Genomic DNA, 21,000 nt, shown 5'->3' with positions numbered 1-21,000 from the left:
TGGCTAAGGGAAGGATGCTCATTTAGCCTGGGAGAGAGCGCACAATGGATAAGGGACTGATAACCACGGGGGGGGAGGAGAGCTGCTGTGTATGGGGAGGGCGGTAATGTGTGAGCTACAGTTCTCCTGGGTGAACCACTGACCGTTCAGAGCCTGTCTGCCCGTCAACCCATCCAGAGGTAGCTGCTGAGTGATGCAAGCTGCTTCCTCCATGGAATGAGCCTGCAGTTGGCACACAGAACAGCAACCCAGGCCGTCCCAGAAGGGTTCTGAGCATCATCAGTAAGCTCACACATGCTAGTGAATGCCTCACTGGTACTGGAGGCTGTTGGGCCAAATGTGCAATGGGAGCAGCACAAGTTGGCTGCTCAGAAGCAGCCTCAAATTGTTTCTCTCTTTTTAGAAAAGGGAGCCAGCTGCTCTGGGTGGGTTCAAGGTCTGCCTGGAGAACTTCAAGGGTTTCTGGGCAGTGGAACTGGGGTGAACTTGAGCCCAGGGCTGTTTTTTGGGGAAAAAAAGAAATCCATGGCAGAGAGGAGGTGGCAGAGTGCCTTTCTGTTCCCTACCCCAGCACAGCTCCAAACAGGCAGCATAGTAGTGGAAACAGCTGGATGAAGGCTGCCTAGAGTTGGGGGAGAGGCCAGTAGCCAGTGAATCAGTAACTGGCATCAGAAAAGAAGGGGTGCAGGAAGTGGGGAGCCAGAGGATAGGGACAGTGGGGCTGAATTGGGTCACTGGGATGCCAGGAACAGAGCTGAAAGGGAGAAAGTCCACTTCAGAAGGGACAGGAAAGACAGATAGTAGAAATAGTAGGGACAGTACCCAGAAGGAGAGAAGACAGTGCTATTCGGGGAAAAGAGGAACACAGAAAGGAAGAACAGTGCAGTTAAATGAGAAGGAAAATTACTTAGAGACTCTTCAGTTAACTAAGAAATTTTTAGAAAAACAGAAAACGGAGAGAAAGATAAAGCAAGAATGAAATATGAAGGAAATAAGCTATAATAAAAGATAAACTGTAATGAAAGAGAAACGGACAAGAAATAAGGAGGAAGTGTGCTGTAGCAGAAGTAAGAAAACAGTAAGGATTGTAAAACACAATGCCCAGATGGTATCGTAAGGCATACAAGGTGAAGCGACAGGAATACAGAAATTTGTCGGGAGGTGGAGGGTGGACTATGAGACAGAAAGGCGTGAAGGATAAATGTTGAGTCAAGAAGCCAACATGTTGGATCAAAGCATACATGTCTTTATTTAAGCTGGAACTCACAACAGTAAATAAAAATTGCACCAGACAATTGCTCAAGCTATAACTAAACAACCTAAGAATTTGTCCTCCAAACTCTGGGCTTACAGAGGCTGAAAACTGAGAAACTGAATAGGGAGCATATAACTCGGCGGTTTATGTTCTAATGCATTGTATCTTCTCATTCAAAATTCTGTTATTTCATAAATATAAATTTGTACCAACAAAGTGAGTTGAATTAAGATGACAGTATATAAAGCTCTGGCTGGGATGATTTAGTTGGGGATTGGTTCTGCTTTGAACAGGGGGTTGGACTAGATGACCTCCTGAGGTCCCTTCCAACCCTGATATTCTATGATACAGGAGATAACAGTAATAATTTACAGTAGTTTATGATAAACCTAAATAGTAGCTCCTGCTAAAACAACTAACTCTGATTTACTGGTGACTATTCCCCACTTTGTTGATTTGTACTGTACCCCAGTGGATTTCAAATAAAACATAATTTGGCATCTAGATTGCCTCTGCTTCTCTTTTTTGTTCTGATTCAGAATGCCCCTCATTATACTCCTCTAGAATTATTCAATCTGCTTTGTAAAATCCCATTGAGGGGCACCGTAACCAGTGACAGTTACTCTAACAAGCACTGCTTGACAATATAGTTTTATACGTTAATATACTTCACTTAAAGCATGTTCCGCTGTGTAGAAAACCTAACTTGGTTCGCCTCTTTAGTGCCGATAATCCAAGATGCTCATTCCTGCAGTTAGGCTAAAAATGTCATCAAAGCATTTTCTTGCATATTGACTGAAAGTCAGTGGAATGTCCTGGGAAATGGAAGGAACTTAAATACACCTGAGTTAGCAGCTCTTGTAGTGCAATCAAGAGGGTGTTTCTTGTATCAGCCACAAACGCAGAATGTCTTGAGCGTGCTGGCTATGAAAATGGCTGGAAGGGGACTGGGTTTTCTGCAGAGAGTGGAATGCCCTCAAAAGCGAAAGGGCAGGAAAGGGAGCCTGTCTTTACTCAAGGTAACCAAGGTGCTGAAGGAGCTCCCAGAAGAAGGGAGCTATTGAGGCATGGCTTACGTAGCTGCGCCTGGCACATTGCCCAAAGGCTCACAGTTCTGAAGGAATCCCTGTGCTTGAGTGCTGATAGACCTGCAGTTCATGAGGGAGAACGTGGCTTTTAGAACTACCGGATTCCTGTGTTGCATGGAGTCTCAGACACAGACTATCTAAACTGGCTCAGTTAAAAACATTCCTAGCCTTTTCTCTAGAAATGCAACAAGAGGTCCGTGAGAGCGAGTGCAAGTTGGAAGGGCAGGGCATTCATGTTTCAGAATATTAGTAGAGATGTTCATGTGTTTAAATGCATACTATCCACTTTGGTTTGAAAGGGTGAGTTAAAGAGTCTCAGATCCCACCTGTTCCTGAGTCTCCCTGCCAGTGGCTGTGATGTTTGCAATCACTTCAGAAAGATTCTCTCTCAGACCAACCACAAAACAGGAAATGGACTGGCTATGCAGGGGAAAGGATGAAACTGACTACTCAAAATGCTGTTAAATGCATAGAGTAAGCAAACTGGGGCGGCGGGGGAGGAAGTGGAGAGGGAGAGTATTCCCACCCCTAATCTTAATTGAAAGGCTTTTTAGCGGATGTAACAGTAATGCGTGCCACACTGGTGGAGTCCGTGTAGTGGTGTTTTGTACTTTTAAGGGAAAACTGTCTGAGGCAGCATGATCAGTGGGCAGGATACTGGATTGGGAGTGAGGAGGCTTGTGGCCTTGGAACCAAACTGCTGTGTGACCTTGTGTGAGTCACTTGACCTCTGTGTCTCTGTCTCTGCTCTTGTCCTGGGTCTATCTGGTCTGTTGAGATTGTGGGCTCTTTGGGGCAGAGACTGTCTCTCACTATGTGTACAACATCTAGCACAAGTGAACCCTGAGCTTTAGGTGCTACCATTATACAAATTAAGATGACACTCCTGATGTGCCAGTCACTGAAAGGGGGTTGGCTAGAAGGTCAGGCTCTAAGACCTTTTTATCACAGGGTCTCCAGGTACCCTGCACACTTTATTAAAGTGTCACATGTCCTCTGTGTGATAGATGACCCAGGAATGGAATTTGCTGAGTACCAATGCTGTGCCTTATGCGTTTTCCCTTGGGGCCTGATCCTGTCTCTGTTTGTCAGCAGCAGCAGGATTGGTCTCTTGATATTAGAGCTCTGAAGGGCAGATCCTTGTAGAGAAGAACCTGAAGTGGAGTCACACATGGCTTTGTGGTCAGAAGACCGCACTTGAGGATAACATTGAATGCTTGGAACTCAGCAGCAAGAGCCTCTGCTTCTGGACTTGATGCACTTGGGAGTAAGGTGGCTGGGCCCCCAGTTCAAGGTTCAGGCATCTGTGACCTGCCTTGTCCAAGAGATGTTCTGCAGACTAAGCTGGCAGTGGTTAATCTCAGAATACAGTTGCCTTCAGTGGTATGTGAAGTATTCTGTAGCTTCATTGTTTTTATTCTTCTAGAGCCTGTGCAGCATGTCTGCAAATGCAGTGCCTATGTGCAAAGCTCAGGGATGGGCCTCCACTCTGGCTTTCTTAGTGGAAGTGAAATTTCACATCTAAGTCTAAAGGAATTTGTGCAGTCTAATGAAGCGGTACGTGCTGAAAGAGGAGACAGTGCTATGTGTGCCGACAGGTCTGGGGGAGTTTCATCTGAGAATCAAACTCTGAAGTGTTCATTAAACCAAAATGTGTGAGTAAATCTGAATGTTTGGGTAGAGTTCTGAGAAATGATGCCTAAGCAAGCTGAAAAACAAACGGTAAAGATGGCAGTTGTCCATAGCAGAAGCTGACCTGATCGTGGGGTGATAGGAGACTGCCTCTTGTGCAATCCCAAACTCCATCCCAAAATCTGTGTTAATAAACAAACTATGGTCTTAAATTACAAGTCCTGTCATCCCTCCAGTCTGTTTATAAGTGGTATTACCTGGTTGATATAGTTAAGATTGATTAAATTTCTTAGAACCTGATTAGAAGAGCTGAAATCAGTACAAACAGAAGTCCTGAAATGGCAATTGCTTTCTAGGTTGTGAAATGTGGTTTTAACAATGACCAAAATACAGTTTCTGTTCTTGCATGTTTTCATCCTCATTGGTATTTGAATCTGGATAGAGCATAATATGTTCATGGGAACCTTGCAAAAATGCTTGAGAACCCTTTTAAAATTCTCTTGTGGATTTTCAGTGTTGAGAGACCAGAATCTGGAGTTTTGCATTATCAGGTGTGTTTACTACATTTGCAAATGATGTTCCCAATCCTGCAAAGACTGAAGCACATGAGTGATTTGATTTGCTTGGGACATGATCCATAGCCTGTTGAAAACTATGGGAGTGTTTACATTGAACCAGGCTCCATTTGTCAATGTGACAACTCACATGAGTAAAGAATCTACTGTAAAGCATAGTGCTTAATGGGATCTGTGGGACTACATGTGGTAATAGGCACTGCACTTGGTAGGAAATGTTTGAAGGGTCACATCGTAATAGGGGACACTGCAGATGTGCTTACTACATGCATGGCTGTAGGAATAAATTAAACTTAAATAGCAATTTTTTGGGGGGGAATTAATCCAACTCTATCCAACTGCCTTAGAAATCAGCCCCAAAAGAAATTAATTACTCTTCATCAGAAGCAAGTAGAAGTGCTTTGATGTATCTTTGTAATTAGTATTTATTGTAAGACAATTATGTCTCTGGTATTTTAATTAATGGGTGGTTTGGCAAAGCAGCCACCTGATGGGAAACCTTCAGAAGTGGTTTGTATTTATTCTCTAGAACGGACTTCTCTTTCAAGCTCTCCGATTTAATGCAGTTTATGAAGTAAAATATATTGAAGCAATCAGGCCTTGGGCTTGGGGCCTTTTGAGGTCAAATCAGCAGCTCACTTAAAATAAATGGCCTCTCGAAATGCGGGAGGATGTGATGTTGAGTCTTCATTTGTTACATTTCTTTGCATTGTACATTCATAAAGCATCATTACAAGAGGTCAGTGATTTCTGTCTTCTTTCAAAGACTGTGTGATTCTGGCACCCTGCTTCATGGGGGTGGGGGATTGGAGAGCATTCCGGTAGCCTATCACACTCTTTCTGAATTCCTTCTCAAGGCTTCTAGGTGTTAACAGTTATATGTTCTCTCAAGTATATAGAGACAGGAGTAAGAAGAAAAAGTACTCATGGGTTTTGTTTGGTGCTTGGTTAATCTGTTCCATAACTTGATTTTTAGCCCCACTATGGCCTAAAGTGCTATGTAGCTAACCTGGACGATATGAAAGATAATGGGCATGTCCTTAACTTTCTTATTGTTTTGAACCAAGAAAGTTACAACTTTAAAGTTGAAGTCCAGCTAGTGAATGAATGCTCCAAATGTTTCAGAATTTGAGGTAGTAGCTTGTTTTCAGTAGGTGCGATGAACTGTATGCTCACTTAGTGTTAATTTACGGTAACTTTTTCATATCTCAAGCAGTAGCTATCTGCCAGCTTTTTAAATCTGAAACACATGAAATAGATGCATTATTGTGTAGTTGTTCCTAATGCATGCTATTGTAGATAGAGAATGGGCCCAAGTTAGGATAATGGTATAGGGTTGTGTGTGGAGTTGCTCTTCCCATTTGTAAGGGAAACATGACAACTTGTAAATATTGGGATATTTGGTTAGTGTGCCTTAAACCAGGATTCCTCATGCTTTTTCATAGCGTGGTCCCCTTGTGGGAAACTCCTCCTACCCCATTTGCAAATCATGCAACACCTAGGGCCATTCCTCACAGAGCAAAGGAATATTAGGAAACTGCTTCCTTATTTCTAATGCTTCTGATGGAGGCTCTGGCTCTTGTTTCCTCTCTGTCTCCTCAATTACCTAGATGAGCATGGAATGCCTGTAGTAGAAGATAGAAGCAAGGAGGTGGAGCCAGCATAGTATAACCTGCCAGGTGTTCAGACTGTCCCCAGGTGCTCTGTGGACACTGAATGATCCATGGGTCACAGACTGAGAACTGCTGCTGTAATAAAATAGAAGAGGTAGATTTTGAATACTGCTTTGCTTGGCGCAGCCTCAGGGAAATCTCTCTTAGGTTCTTGAGAGATACTTGCCCTTGACAGACTCAATTACCTACAATAATCTAGCTGCTTTCTCCATCTCATTGTCCACCTTTCCTGCCCATGTGCACGCTTGTAGAGAAGCGTCAGAGTACTTGGCTAGGCCTGTGGATTTGGGTTTGTATTTCTGCCAGTTGAAATTCTCTCTCCAAAACTGAGAACCAAGTAGTTTGACACAATTGCTCTTGGGATAAATCCTGTCTTTTTAAAGCTCTGGCCTTGTAAAGGTATTTAAATGTAAAGTGTACTGATTTAGCTTGCAGTTATGCCGCTTCCCATTCTGATCTTATCAGCAAAGTAGGGTCCAGTTGGGTCAGTACTTGGACAGGACGTTTTCAACAACAAGGCCGGCTTCAGCAGATGTTACATTGAAATGAAATTATTTTTTAAAACAAATTAAGGTAATATTCCAACAAAATGTCTAAGTACTCAGACTTTCTCCAGGAGCAGTATTTACCTGACTTTTGCAGTAATGAATTAGATATGCAGAAAGTCTTACTCCATGACACTTGTGCAGATATATAAAAAACATGAATGTCACTTATTAAAACAGCAAACACCTAGACATTTGAGCAAGCATTTAAAGTACAGGGTGGCAAATTCCTGGATACACATTTTAAAATGTCCCTCACTTCATTTTTGCAACACTTCCTGAAATACATCTGGGCATACATTAGGGAGTTGTATTCCTATTCTTCCTCTGTGTTGTAGGGTTTAGTCACTAGAATCCTGTTGATAAAATATGAACCTTTATATTGTAAGAAAATGGATCTGATCTAGTCTGGCAATTCCTAAGGTCCATGCAGTTTAGGATCCTGTTTCTGATGCTGGCCAGCACCAAATGGTTCTGTAGGGAAATGTCTGCCAGTCTACCCCACACACACGTTAAATGGTATCTTGGTCTCTAATAGAGATTGGATTGAGCCTTGTACAGGAGGTTTAATACTTCCAAAATGTATCTTTACTTGTACAGCTGAGTGTAGTTATCTAAATGCAGACCAATCTCCAGTCTTCTGACACTTCTCTTGCCTTGCAGACAGCATGAGTAATGACACCATTTATTAGCCCTAACACAACTCCCAATCTTGCACCCGTTGAGTCAGGAGAACCCCGGACTAGGCCCAACCCCTTGCTGGGTGGTTTCTTCCTTTCCTCCTCTGATGTGTGTGTAAGTGCAGGAGTTAGTCTTTAGTTCTGAGTATCATCTGTCCCATGAAAACTTGCCCCTTGTAGCTGAAAAATGCTCTTCTATCCTCGGAGTGAGTTTTAGCACTCTCCAGTAACATAAGCATTAATTAGACTGAAGCTTTTACTACTTAATGGAGGGAGATGATGTCACGGTGAAATACTGCTCGTTTTATTTTTCTTCCTCTACGTCTCTTGTTAGCTGTACACCAGATGCCCATTTCCTGCCTGTCTTTCCTGAGCCCATAACCATTTTTTCTTTTCTGGTCCCCTACAGATCACCTGGTAGCCCATGGACGGATGGCTGAGAAAGAAGCCCGGAGAAAGTTCAAGCAGATTGTAGCTGCTGTCCACTTTTGTCACTGTTGTAACATCGTTCACAGAGACTTGAAGGCAGAGAATCTGCTGCTGGACGCTAACCTAAACATCAAAATAGCAGGTGAGCTGGGGGCTAGCGGAGGGGGAGGAAGGCAACCGCTGTTAGAAGTTGTTAAACGGAGGCACTTGCTGTTTATGCTAGTCAGAAAGAAGGAAGCACAGTTCAGTTAAAGGAAACTTAAGATTTCTGCTCGGCTCAAAGCCAGCAAATGATAGAGTAATGAGGAGGCCGGTGGCACCTTAAAGACTAGCAGATTACCTGTTAGTCTTTAAGATGCCATTGGACTCCTCATTGTTTTTATGGATGCAGACTAACATGGCGGCTACTCTGATAAATTATAGAATGTTGATTTATATCCCGCTTCATGCTGGTAAAGACTGGGCTTTTACTCTGCAGGCAGGCCTGGTGTTACAAAAGCTATGGTGTTCCAATCCCCTTTCCAATGGGCGAGACACAACTAGAGGCTGACCTCGAGGCTGGGTCCTGTTGTCAGTTTAGGGTTTCTCTGAAGTGAGGCAAGGTGAGTGAGAGGCAGGGAGTGTGGAAAAATAAAGATGACAAAGTTTAGGGGTAGAGAGGTAAGAGAAAGTAAAGAGATTTTGATCAATTCCTTTCTATTTGTGTGGAGGAGAGAAAATCACCCCAGTAGTGTCTCGCTTAGCAGTATATCAAGAACGGAGCGGAAAGCTGAAGACGATCCAATAAGGCCACGTACACGTTTCCAGCAACGGGCTCGTTGCACAATGATAGGTGCCTCTATTGTTCTGGCATGCATCAATAAGTCCTGGTAGAATGGGTGAATATTTTGCAGCTAGCTTGGCTGCCAGTAAAGCCCGTGTTTCAGGCACTCTCTAAACTGTTTCAGCGCAGACCTTCACGTCTGTATTGCTTCCCCGTATGAAAATGTCTGCTCTGTCCAGCTCCACAGATTTGCTGCCAGAGAGGCTGAGCTCAGTCTACGGCCTAAAGTCTCTGGGCTTAGATCAGGATACACCAACTAGTCCTTAATGTCACATAGATACATGTGAATGGTGAATGTCTGCTCAAAACAAAAGCAGGTCTTGTATCCATTTGGCCACCTCGCCATATAGGCTTTCCCTTTGGGACGGCTAATAGCGATCCATTTAGTTCCATTGATGCATGGATCCCAGCAAATGCCAAAGTTGTGGAAAGAGCTCCATGCTGTCCTGATAAATAGGCATCCATGGAGAGCGCCTCAGTTTCATCTTTCTCTCCTAGCCCAGTGGCCGGAGTGTAATGCTAACAGCTGCTCTGGTGGTGGCACATATGATTGCTGTCCGATGTGAATGATTCCTTTCTCTTCTTCCCTGTGTATTTATTTTTCCCCTCTATAGTGTGCGCGTGTGTGTGTGTATTTTCCTTTTCAGTGGCTAGGTGAATATCCGTATTGTAGTACCTGGCAGAGCTGAAATAGTGAAAGGTTTGTCAGCATTTTAATTATAGAACCCATTTTAGAAGGATTTATAACTTGACTGAAACTTGCTTCAGGCTGTGACTTGGCATGGAACTAGTCAGTCTGGAGCAATTTTAATACTGACCTGATTTACCAAGTTTAGTAACTTCTTTTTATTGAACCAGCATCTCAAGATGTACATTTTCTAGGTTTAAATCGCAGTATTTTGGTCACAAGTGTGGTAGAGGAATTTAACTTTCTTTACAAATATGTTGTTCCTAGTCTTTTTGCTTATCGCTATTTAGAATTAAAATTATTCTTAGAGCAGACAGTGGCATGTGAGTGGCAGGCTGATGGAGACGGAAAGGTGAACAGCCCAAACCTGCATACATCACAATGCTTGGAGCAGGGAGCCAGAGGTGTTGCTACAGGGCTGGGCTCATGTTCCAACACCCCTCTGGGGGTGGACTTTCCATGACTAGAGGGTATCCCCTTCTCCCCCCTCCCCCGCACCTCTACCACGAAATTAACTAAAAATGCGTGACAAAATCATAGCCTTATTTATGATTGATGTATATTCTTATGTCTGCCGTGTGCAAATACACTTACAAATGATTTTAGGCCTCCTCTTTTATGATGAGTGGGAAAAATTCCTGCATGTACAATTCTTTTTAAAAAGCTCTTCAGAAGTAACTTTGGCAGAATCTGAAATGCGGCTGGATTCCCTGAAGAAATGTCCATATGAACATGCTGACAAGTTATGTGAATGTTTGAAAATTGTGGAAACTTTTTTTTTTATTTAAACCTAAGGAAGCTGGAAACTATTCTCCTTCCCAATCTCTGCTCCCAGAATGGTCTAGAAGATAGTTCCCACCCATGTGGTAGTGTTGTTTTACTTGGCAGGGAGACTTGGTAGTGATTTGAAGAACAGCCTGGAAAAGCTGATTTACAGTACAGGATTTTCCAAGTAGTTAGTTTTGTCCCTAGACCCCATCAATTATAATTTGACACTGGTGATTCTGTTCTGTCAAGAACAAAAAGTGGTAGCAGCTGATCTTTTTTTTCTTGCAGGACCCCCCAGAAAGAATACTTCAGAAATACATAGAACTGTACAGACAAGATGAAAGATAAGCAGAACCTTACTTCCAAGCCTTACTTTAACAATCTCTAAATTAAAAACCTCTTCCCTGTGAGGCAGATATTACTTCTGTAGCTCCCCTCAACTGAGTGTTTCAAAGGGCTTCCCAAGCCTGCATATGGTAGGTCTGTTCTTTCTTCATTTCAGAGACCTGGACCGAGGCACAGAAAGCTGAAGTGACCTATCCAGGGAGACAGTGTCACTGGCAGAGCTGGAAATAGAATCCAGAAATCCTGTTTCCCAGTCCCCTGTTCTGAATACCAGACTACACTGCCTCTCAAAGTATACAAGATAAAAAGGAAGCGAAGGGGTGGTGTTTTGTGTAGTTCCTTTTGTGCTGCTTGTGTAGCTCTGTGGGAAGCAGCGTTCTGTGAGATGGTTAGTATTGTTGAAGTGCATTATGGCTGATCTTTGGCATTATGTGCAAAGCGATCTCCAGCTTCTGCAGTTTTACAGGAACTTGCAAATCACTCATTGGAGGGTAATGGGAAACTCCCCAGATCCTGCCAGTGTGAACTTCCCAGTGAGCTCCTATTGCTCTATAAGCGGAATGAATGGAGCAAATAATTAAGCAATCAATCTGCAAACATAGAATCATAGAATATCAGGGTTGGAAGGGACCTCAGGAGATCATCTAGTCCAACCCCCTGCTCAAAGCAGGACCAGTCCCCAACTAAATCATCCCAGCCAGGGCTTTGTCAAGCCTGACCTTAAAAATATCTAAGGAATAAAACATCTAGAACATAAGAAGGTGATAAGTAACAGTCAGCATGGATTTGTCAAGAACAAATCTTGTCAAACCAACCTGATAGTTTTCTTTGACAAGGTAACAAGCCTCGTGGATAGGGGGAAGCGGTAGATGTGGTATATCTTGTCTTTAGTAAAGTTTTTGATACTGTCTCGCATCACCTTCTCATAAACTAACTAGGGCAATGCAACCTAGATGGAGCTATTATAAGGTGGGTGCATAACTGATTGGAAAACCATTCTCAGAGAGTAGTTATCAGTGGTTCACAGTCAGGCTGGAAGGGCGAGAGTGGGGTCCCGCAGGGGTCAGTTCTGGGTCCAGTTCTGTTCACTATCTTCATCAATGGTTTAGATAATGGCATAGAGAGTTCACTTATAAAGTTTGTGGACGCTACCAAGCTGGGAGGTGTTGCAAGTGCTTTAGAGATAGGATTATAATTCAAAATGATCTGGACAAACTGGAGAAATGGTCTGAAGTAAATAGGACGAAATTCAATAAGGACAAATGCAAAGTACTCCACTTAGAAAGGAACAATCAGCTGCACACATACAAAATGGGAAATGACTGCCTAGGAGGGAGTACTGTGGAAAGGGATCTGGGGGTCATAGTGGAGCACGAGCAAAATGAGTCAACAATGTAATGTTGTTGCAAAAAAATGAACATCATTCTGGGATGTATTAGCAGGAGTGTTGTAGACAAGAGAAGTAATTCTTCCGCTCTACTCTGCACTTAGTAGGCCTCAACTGGGGTATTGTGTCCAGTTCTGGACGCCACATTTAAAAAAAGATGTGGACAAATTGGAGAAAGTCCAGAGAAGAGCAACAAAAATGATTAAAGGTCTAGAAAACATGACCTATGAGGGAAGACTGAAAAAATTGGGTTTGTTTAGTCTAGAGAAGACTGAGAGGGGACATAACAGTTTTCAAGTACATAAAAGGTTGTCACAAGGAGGAGGGAGGAAAAATTATTCTTCTTAACCTCTGAGGATAGGACAAGAAGCAATGGGTTTAAATTGCAGGGGGCGGGGGTTTAGGTTGAACATTAGGAAAAACTTCCTAACTGTCAGAGTGATTAAGCACTGAAATAAATTGCCTAGGGAGGTTGTGGAATCTCCATTCTTGGAGATTTTTAAGAGCAGGTTAGACAAACACTTGTCAGGGATTGTTTAGATAATACTTAGTCCTGCCATGAGTGCAGGGGACTGGACGAGATGACCTCTCAAGGTACCTTCCAGTCCTATGATTCTATGATTGATTCTGTAATGGGCTTTTGTATGTGGCTTTGTGTTCTTTTTATGGTTACAGATTGGTAAGTGCAATACTGTTAAGTAACTGCCATTAAGTAAAATGCAGTAGCAATGACTGGAAGTTGGCAGTGTGGCTATTCTCACTTGCAGGTGAACAGAAAGCATGTTCTTAAGCCTGCAAATGTTGTTTCTGCCTTCCTGCCTAGCTTTCTTCTTCCCATGGAGGGTTTTTCTGCAGTGTATCTTCTCAAAGGGTGAGAGTCAGAAGTTTTTGGCAATGTGCTTCTCTTTGCTTGCAATCAAAAAGTTTATCCAGGGGTTGCGACACTTGGTAAACCCCTGGGCCTTCCTGGGAGCCACTTTCAGAAGAGGATCTCATCTGTAAGGCCATCGCTTAACAAGAATGCATCCTCAGCCTCTTCCATCTTCTGAAGGCAAAAGCCAGTTATTTGTACAGATGTTATGTCCCCTTCTGGTTCTAGTTCTGGTGCTCTGTGGAAATGGAGCTAGAAAATATCACAGTTAATCCATCTTGGAGTTCCCCCTCCTGGCCTATTGCAGCGTTTCCTCTGCCGTGCTAGCCATTGGGTTAGTTAACTGCTAGCTGATTCAGATAATAAAAATGGCTTTCCTAAGACCCCTTCTCCCAGCTGCTGTGGCTACATTCAGTCCTAACCAGTGGTAAGAGTGCTCTGTAAGGGTTTTCCCTTTCCTTCTGTTTGTGGACAGCGAGCGTCCTGGTTGTGCTCTGGTTGGTGGATCTGTAGGCAAACAGGTATTTTTCCTTAGTCTGTGGCAGTGCTCATAGACTATAAGTATGTTTGTTTAAAAAACAGTGTTTTGCTTTTAAAATCCTCACACACACAGATATTCCTTCCTTGCTCCACACAGCTTTAAGAAGACTGTTTCCTCCCCACATTTGACCTCAGTTCATTAAGCACAGGTGGGTTCTGGAAAACTATTTCCAGCTGTTTTGCAGGACTTCATATCAAAGAGAGCCATCTGATTCTAGTTCACCACAGATCATGGTGGGGTCTGAAATGCTGTGCAAAGAGGAAGCTCTTCAAAGTGAGCTCTTTCCCCCTCTGAAACCTAGCCACAATGCAAAATGAACTCCTAGGCTCCAGCTGGCTGCCTTACCTACATGTCTGACTCCAGAGTCCTGAGTCATTTCTTCTGTTTGTTGTACTGATAATTTTGGTTCAAGAGTAGCAGCAAAGGCTTGCAACCGTGAGCTTCCTGATCCTGCTGTTGAAGCAAAGAGGCATTTGTGGTGTTTTTAGCCCCAGTTACATATGTGCCTGAGACTATATCCTTGGTAGAAGAGACAGTTATGATCACTGTTTCTACAATATCTGGTTAGGTGTTCAACTAGGACCAAATCTATTTGAAGCCACCTAAAAGTCCTACTAGACCTAAGTTATTCAACAAGTGTTTCTTCTGTCAAATGAGATGCTCTGATTTAAGATGTTCTTTGGGGAAAAAAATGTATTAAAAATGTACTGTGAGCAGAGAGGTGCTGGCATTTAAAATCTGCCATCAGTACTGGGTGGAGTACTGAGACAGCTGATTCTCTGATTTGTTCATACCTATTGTTTGTGTCTGAGCTATTCCATGTCATTGAGTTCTCACCCACCTGTCACTCGCATACGTGGCCTGAGCCTGTATGCGCCACATAGCAATGTGCATGTTCTGCATGTAGGCTGGGATTGTCAGAGGACCCCCAGGGGTTAGAGCTGAGTTCCCAAGGCCATTTGGACAATCCTAGCCAGGATGGTTTCACCAAAACATTCTCAGGTTGAACTTGGTTGTAGTTCTGGTTACTTCCCGTTGAGGTTGGCTGCAGCTTGTGGTGGAGATGATAGACTTGTTCATGTTAACAACTGGGTGGGGAGGAGCTTGTTTAAGTTCTGCCTTTAACACTTTGAGACAGGACCTGTGGTTTTGTTGTCTGTCTTCTTGTTTCATTTCCTACTGTTTCACACCTCTGTGTGTCTTCTGTCTCTTCTTCTTCCCCTCCACACCAGCCCCCCCTCCTCCCCAAATTATCAAGCTGCAAAGAGCTCACTATTAATATGGTAATGGTTCCCAAGAATGCTCTAAAGCTCTTTGGCGCACATTGACTTCCTGCCGAATGCTAGGGATAAAAAACCAAACCATATCAGCTTGCTCAGAATGTCAGCTAGCTTGCCTAGGTTTCAGCACATGCCTATTCATTTGAGGAAAAACTTGCATTTAAACTTGATTTCACAGGGTTTGTTGTTAAAGGTGCAGCCTAGTTTTGTAGGCTTTAGTGCTTGCCTGGCAGTCAGAATTCAGTGACTTGCCAAGCGTCCCACTGTAAGCATGAGAGCACATTTCAAAGGTTTTCAGAGGTGGACTAGAGAAACTCCAAGCTGTGTGCTGTTTCTGTGAATCAGCCTCCTCGGGCTGAATGTTGTTGTATTTGCCAAGCCAGAGTAATTTATTTAGTTCCCAACATTGTGCAAAACCCAAGGAATTGGCAAGTGATGGGTTTGAAATTAATTTGTGTTTATTATATGAATCCGTTTGCTGATTTTTGAAGCAGTTCTTGGTCTTGAACTGTACTATTTGTGCGCTATGCACAGTGTACTACAGTAGCAAGCACAATGAGCCAGGCCCCAGCCATTAAAAGGAATACAGCCCTGGTGTGTTTATTCTCTGTAAGATGACGAGCAGTTTCGTGAAGGCTGGGACAAGGATAAAGTGAATGTATTCTTTCTTTTTAAGTTAGTGTAAACTATCGTCAGCTATCCCCTACCATGGCCAGCCCCCATCAGTTAGCTGGCTAATATTTTTGTAGATGTCATTGTAGGGATTTGAAAGAGAAGAGGGTAGTAGTCCCATGGACCACATCCTGTAGAGAGCTCTCTGAATAAGGGTCAGCATAGAAAAATGCAAAGATCTCTGGAGAAGCGGAAACGGATTGGGATTGGGATTGGGATGGGGAGGAAGGTTGGCACCGAGTTGGAGGGTATGGAATAACATGTTACCATCAAAGTTAAGTAGGTTTTTTGTGCAGGCTTGAGATACTCTGGCGATGGGAGCTCTGGGAGTCCCTAAGATAGCTGCTTGCCATTGTTGGTTCTTCTCATAGTTCCCTCTTTGAAATATGGAAGTCTTGTCTGATACGCTTGGCAGTTGTGTGTGTCTATCCAGATGCTAATGCTCTCAATGTTTTAAGCCAGACTTGCATAATTCTGCTTGCCCACGGGGAGTAACTTTTTTGATGAACAAGTCAAATAAAACTTTTTTTTTTTCCCATTATCAATCACGATTTTTAAGCATGGGTAAGTAGATTATGTGCTGGGGTTGGGAAATGTTCGTGACAGTTTTGCAAAATGAAAGTAGAAGAAAAAACCTTCACAGTGTAAAGAATTGAGCTCCTATCTTGGTATCAGACATCAAGAATTATAACATTCAAAAACCAGTCGGAGAACACTTCAACGTCCCTGGTCATTCAATTACAGACCTAAGTGGCAATTCTTCAACAAAATAACTTCAAAAACAGACTCCAGTGAGAAAAGGAGTACTTGTGGCACCTTAGAGACTAATCAATTTATTTGAGCATGAGCTTTCGTGAGCCACAGCTCACTTCATCAGATGTAGTGATGAAGTGAGCTGTGGCTCACGAAAGCTCATGCTCAAATAAATTGGTTAGTCTCTAAGGTGCCACAAGTACTCCTTTTCTTTTTGCGAATACAGACTAACACGGCTGTTCCTCTGAAACCTGTCAGACTCCAGTGAGAAACTGCAGAACTGGAATTAATTTGCAAACTGGACACCATTAAATTAGGCTTGAATAAAGACTGGGAGTGGATGGGTCATTACACAAAGTAAAAACTATTTTCCCATGCTATTTTTTTCCCCTACTGTTACTCACACCTTCTTGTCAACTGTTTGAAATGGGCCATCCTGATTATCACTACAAAAGTTTTTTTTTCTCCTGCTGATAATAGCCCACCTTAATTGATTAGTCTCGTTAGAGTTGTTATGGCAACACCCATTTTTTCATGTTCTGTGTGTATATATCTTCCTACTGTATTTTCCACTGCATGCATCTGATGAAGTGGGTTTTAGCCCACGAAAGCTTATGCCCAAATAAATGTGTTAGTCTCTAAGATGCCACAAATACCCCTCGTTCTTTTTGTTGATACAGACTAACACAGCTACCACTCTGAAACTTGGTATCTCTGCATCTTGAATACACCTTGCCACTTCCATAAATACCATAGGCCAATTTCTTTTCCATTTCTTCATATTTGTACTGGTCTGTTAGAGAACAGATTTTAACCTAGCAAAGTGCTAGGTTGAGACTAATTCTGCTTGAAGTACAAAGCTTGGAGCCTGTGTTTCGTTAATGTTATCCCCCAGTGCATTGTAGTTAGGGAGTCAAGGTTAGTCTTATTAAATTCTTCATAAGAAATGTTTATTTTTACCAGCTGTACTCTAGCTCTTGCACCTTGGTGCCATGCTTTTGTTTTGTTCACATCAAATTCGTGAGATGGGTTATTTCCTCACTGGCTTCCCTACTTTTACACCATCTCTCTCAAAAGGCCTTTGTGGAGATTTGCTTCTCATGCAAATCTTATGAAAACTGTGTGTTGTTGATGTGGGCCATGGTTGGTGTGCGTTGGTGTCATTTGTGCTAATACTGGGGCATTATTAGCATAAACATCCAAAGGCAAAGCAATTTGCAAATAATCTTGGCTGTGTGGCCCCTTTGATAGTACTCCTGCATCTTGCTACTTTTTCTTTTCCTTGACTGAAGAGCGAAAAAGGGAAGAAATGGTTAATGATGCCATGTTCTGGGCAAAGCTCTTTTTGCTGATGCAATGGGGGAGGGGAACCCTTAATATCCATTGAGCTGAAACAGTGTTGTATGTATGAGATGCAGACCTTTGTCTCCCAAATTCCACCCCTTTCTACACACACGTGCAGACACACGCAAAAACCACCTCTGGGATTTGGACGGCACACTGGAGGTGGCAAAGCAATCAATGTGGAATGCCATCATCACCCCAGAGCGCAAATGCTGTTTGAATGGTTGGATGGCTGGCCACAGCTTGCCGTTTGGTTACCGAGACTTTTCTCTTAACTTCAGTCTCCGGGTTTACTGTTTGCTGTTGCTGAATGGCTGGATTAGTTTGGAGAACTGTCCTCTATGGGCTTGTCTACCCTGGCTCTTTACAATGCTGCAACTTCCTCGCTCAGGGGTGGGGAAAAAACACCCCCTGAGTGCTGCAAGTTGCAGTGCTGTAAAGTGCCAGGGTAGATGGTGCGCGAGCGCTGGGAGCTATTCCCCTCGTGACTACACAAGCCATGTTAAAACGCTGTCACAGCCAGCACTTGAACGTTGCCAGTGAAGACGTGCCCTATAACTGGGGCTTCCAGGTTGCCAGAAGAGAATCAAGCACTTTCTGGCAAATGAAAAACCCAGTTTTCCCATTCTCTTTGCTCTATATCTTCAGCTTATCTTGGTTTCAACAGCTCTAGCTGTAATACCTGCTCTGATCCTGAGAGTGAGATTTTTGAAACTGACAGCTGGGAGGGTGGAGACTAGAAACCGACGAAAAATCTTCATGTAGCGTCTTCTGAATGTAAATTGAAATCCTAATGCTAAGTCTAATTGCTAGAACATGTGTCTCCTGCAAGAGCTGATACGTGTATCTGATAAATGGAAGAAAAACACCTTTTGTAAGAACTGTGTATATAATAAGCGAGATGGCTGTATTTGCAGATTCTGACACAGTCCTAATAGTGCTAAGTTCCTGGCATTTTTAAGGAGGTTAAATAAATGGTGTGTATATTTTATGAGGCAAAGATATGCTATTGTCAGCATTCTGCCTCTATTGTTCGTTTGTCCCCTGTACCCCCTATTAGAAGCTGCAGATTTGCTGGTTGGGTTCACTTTAGTGCACAGATCAGCAGCAGCTCTTCCTCCCTCCCGTTTTCCCTGTCGTGGTCCAAGGGGCAGTCAGGCATTGTGGGATTGCACGTGACTTCACTGGACTGTGTCTCTCAGCCGTTTGCTTACACAAACACCATCCGATGCTTACAGCAGTTGGAATGGGTCATGTACTCCTCTTTTAATCGAGTCTCTCATTGTTCTTTCAGATTTTGGGTTCAGTAACATCTTCACACCTGGCCAGCTGCTTAAAACCTGGTGTGGGAGTCCCCCCTACGCAGCCCCCGAGCTCTTTGAAGGGAAGGAATATGATGGGCCAAAGGTTGACATTTGGGTATGCGGTGAACATATCTGTATTTTGCTTTGATCTCATATCGCTGCTTTTTACATGTGGCTTTGCTTCCAAAGCACTGAATTCACTTCTTGTAGGAAGGACCCATTTGTGGAAATAGTGTTATTCAAAGAAATGTAGCTTTATTCCAGCTATTAAATTGTATGCTTCTTGTTATAAGGCACTGTGCTTAATATTTTAGGAGTTGTGTAGAAATATATGTACATTTTGATTTGGTCTTAAGAGAGTTATATTCAATTAATACTTACCAGTGAGAAGTTGGCTATTCTGCTTGTTGTCTGGTTTGACCTGGTGTATTTATTTGTAGCAGGTAGAGATCATATCCCTCAGAACAGAGCATTTAAAGGGGCACAATGAAGGCAAAAGGCCCAAAAGAAGAATGCTCGCAGCTGCCTGCCCATCCCACATCAATTAGTAGTTTGAAACAGTCTCCCTTACAGGCATTAGCTATTTGGTAACAGCTCTGCAAAAGCACGGCTATAGCAGTTTTACAATCCTAGTTCGAAACTGGGCATGAGGTTTGTTGCCATTCTGGTGTGGCTGTGCGATTCCTGCCATCCCTCCATTTTCCTGGCCGGATCGTCTGTGCGCTTTAAGAAGGGGTCCAGGAGGGTGGGCGAGAAGCACGGCATGAGTTAAGCTCTGCATGTTCTGTGTGGACGTACAGTCGCCACAGAGCCACAACTGAATTTTACAAACTGTGTAACTCTGAACCAAGTGGATTTACACTGGGGATGATAGTTACCCAGAGTCTCCCTTTGTGGTGATGGAGGGCTGGGATTTTAGGATTGTTGCACCCTTTGTTTTTGAGGCCTAAGAGCAGGCCTATCTCAGGCTTATTCAACAGATGTCTTTGGGAGGTTGAGCTGGGATTAGTTGGGGGCTGCTAAACCATGACAATATCCTAATTTTGTTTGCATTCTTCCAAAAGCTACACTTGCTGCTGTTCTCTGCAGTTTCAGAGCCTCTCATGTCCCCTTTGACGTTGCTAATATGTGTCAAATCTTTGTTTTTAACACAGAGTCTTGGTGTGGTCCTTTATGTGCTGGTCTGTGGTGCTCTGCCCTTCGATGGGAGTACTCTGCAGAATCTGCGGGCAAGGGTGCTTAGTGGAAAATTTCGCATTCCATTTTTTATGTCCACAGGTAAGGCCAGATTTGTTTGCACTGAGGTTTCTGAAACTGTTTGTTCGCAGGCACTATCTGAAGCTTCCTGCTCTGAGTGTCTTTGGAACAGTTCAGCTTCAATACCAGCTGGCTGAATTTATTTATTTTGTTTCTATCTTCAGATAAAGGACATTTCTACCCATCTAGTAGCTGTATGGGTTGAGCACTATCTAACATGTAAACTGTATGGATTTCTGAATTCCAGAGAACTTCTAAATCCATTTTCTTTTGAAAATTTCAGCTCCCATCTATTCTAACCTTGCATATCATAGACTGCTGTCAATACATGACTAAAATATTAGTGAGGGCAGGTTTTTAGTAGCTCTTGTAAGGTGGAAAGTCTGAAAACACACCAGGCCCTAGGAATCTGGAACCTTTTACCATTTCTCTCTAAGACAGGAGAGTTTTGCAGGCCCTCTGGTAAGTTCTGTTAATAATCCTGAATTTGTCTTCATTTTCTGTACGAACCCCCTTGGGTACATGTCTACTTACTGGACACAGATACATGGGCTGCTGGAATGGAGCATGTTCTAGGCTCAACAAAAAGAAATTCTCCTGAAAGATTAGCTTGATTCCATTTAAAATAAAACCAAGTTCTCTCTGAAAATGGCTGTGTGTTGGATCTCCTTGTCTACAGCTCTGTGAGTAGAGACAGACCTGCTTTTCTGACGGCTAGTTACTGAGCAGCTTGATTTCTTTCTATTCTCGTTCCTTTACAATAGGTTCGTAGTTAGACATAGTATAGGGCTAGTACAGAGCCACATCGCCATAAAGCCGAGCTGCATTTCATTCCTCGAAGAGCCTCACCTGTGAATGTGTAAAAGGGCTCCAGTCTGTTTTTGTGCTCAAACATTTAACCTTTAAAAGTCAGTTAGATCTAATTTAAATATGTTGTTGACTTTATGTACGTACCAATATAGCGATTGGAAACCAGGAGATATCCGTAGATTGATCTTCACTTCCTTTGACAAGTGTAGGAGGCTGCAGGGATTTTTTAAAAAATCCATTTCTTCACTAGGTAGATGGGACTGAAGTGCTGAGCAGGAGT

General features: G+C 43.0%; 1 protein-coding gene across 7 annotated transcripts in view; it reads left to right on the top strand.

Moving 5' to 3' along the window:
- SIK3 (SIK family kinase 3) overlaps positions 1-21,000 on the top strand; it is a 152,218-nt gene that overhangs the window by 91,470 nt on the left and 39,748 nt on the right. For all 7 annotated transcript variants that reach the window (XM_048827167.2, XM_048827172.2, XM_048827171.2 and 4 more), the window contains exons 4-6: positions 7,858-8,019; positions 18,644-18,768; positions 19,808-19,931. In XM_048827167.2, the coding sequence (XP_048683124.2) occupies positions 7,858-8,019; positions 18,644-18,768; positions 19,808-19,931 (411 nt within the window). The remainder of the gene's footprint in view (positions 1-7,857; positions 8,020-18,643; positions 18,769-19,807; positions 19,932-21,000) is intronic.

This window comes from Caretta caretta, chromosome 22 (assembly GCF_965140235.1).
Source record: "Caretta caretta isolate rCarCar2 chromosome 22, rCarCar1.hap1, whole genome shotgun sequence".
NCBI lineage: Eukaryota > Metazoa > Chordata > Testudines > Cheloniidae > Caretta > Caretta caretta.
This window is presented reverse-complemented; position numbering and strand designations above follow the sequence as displayed.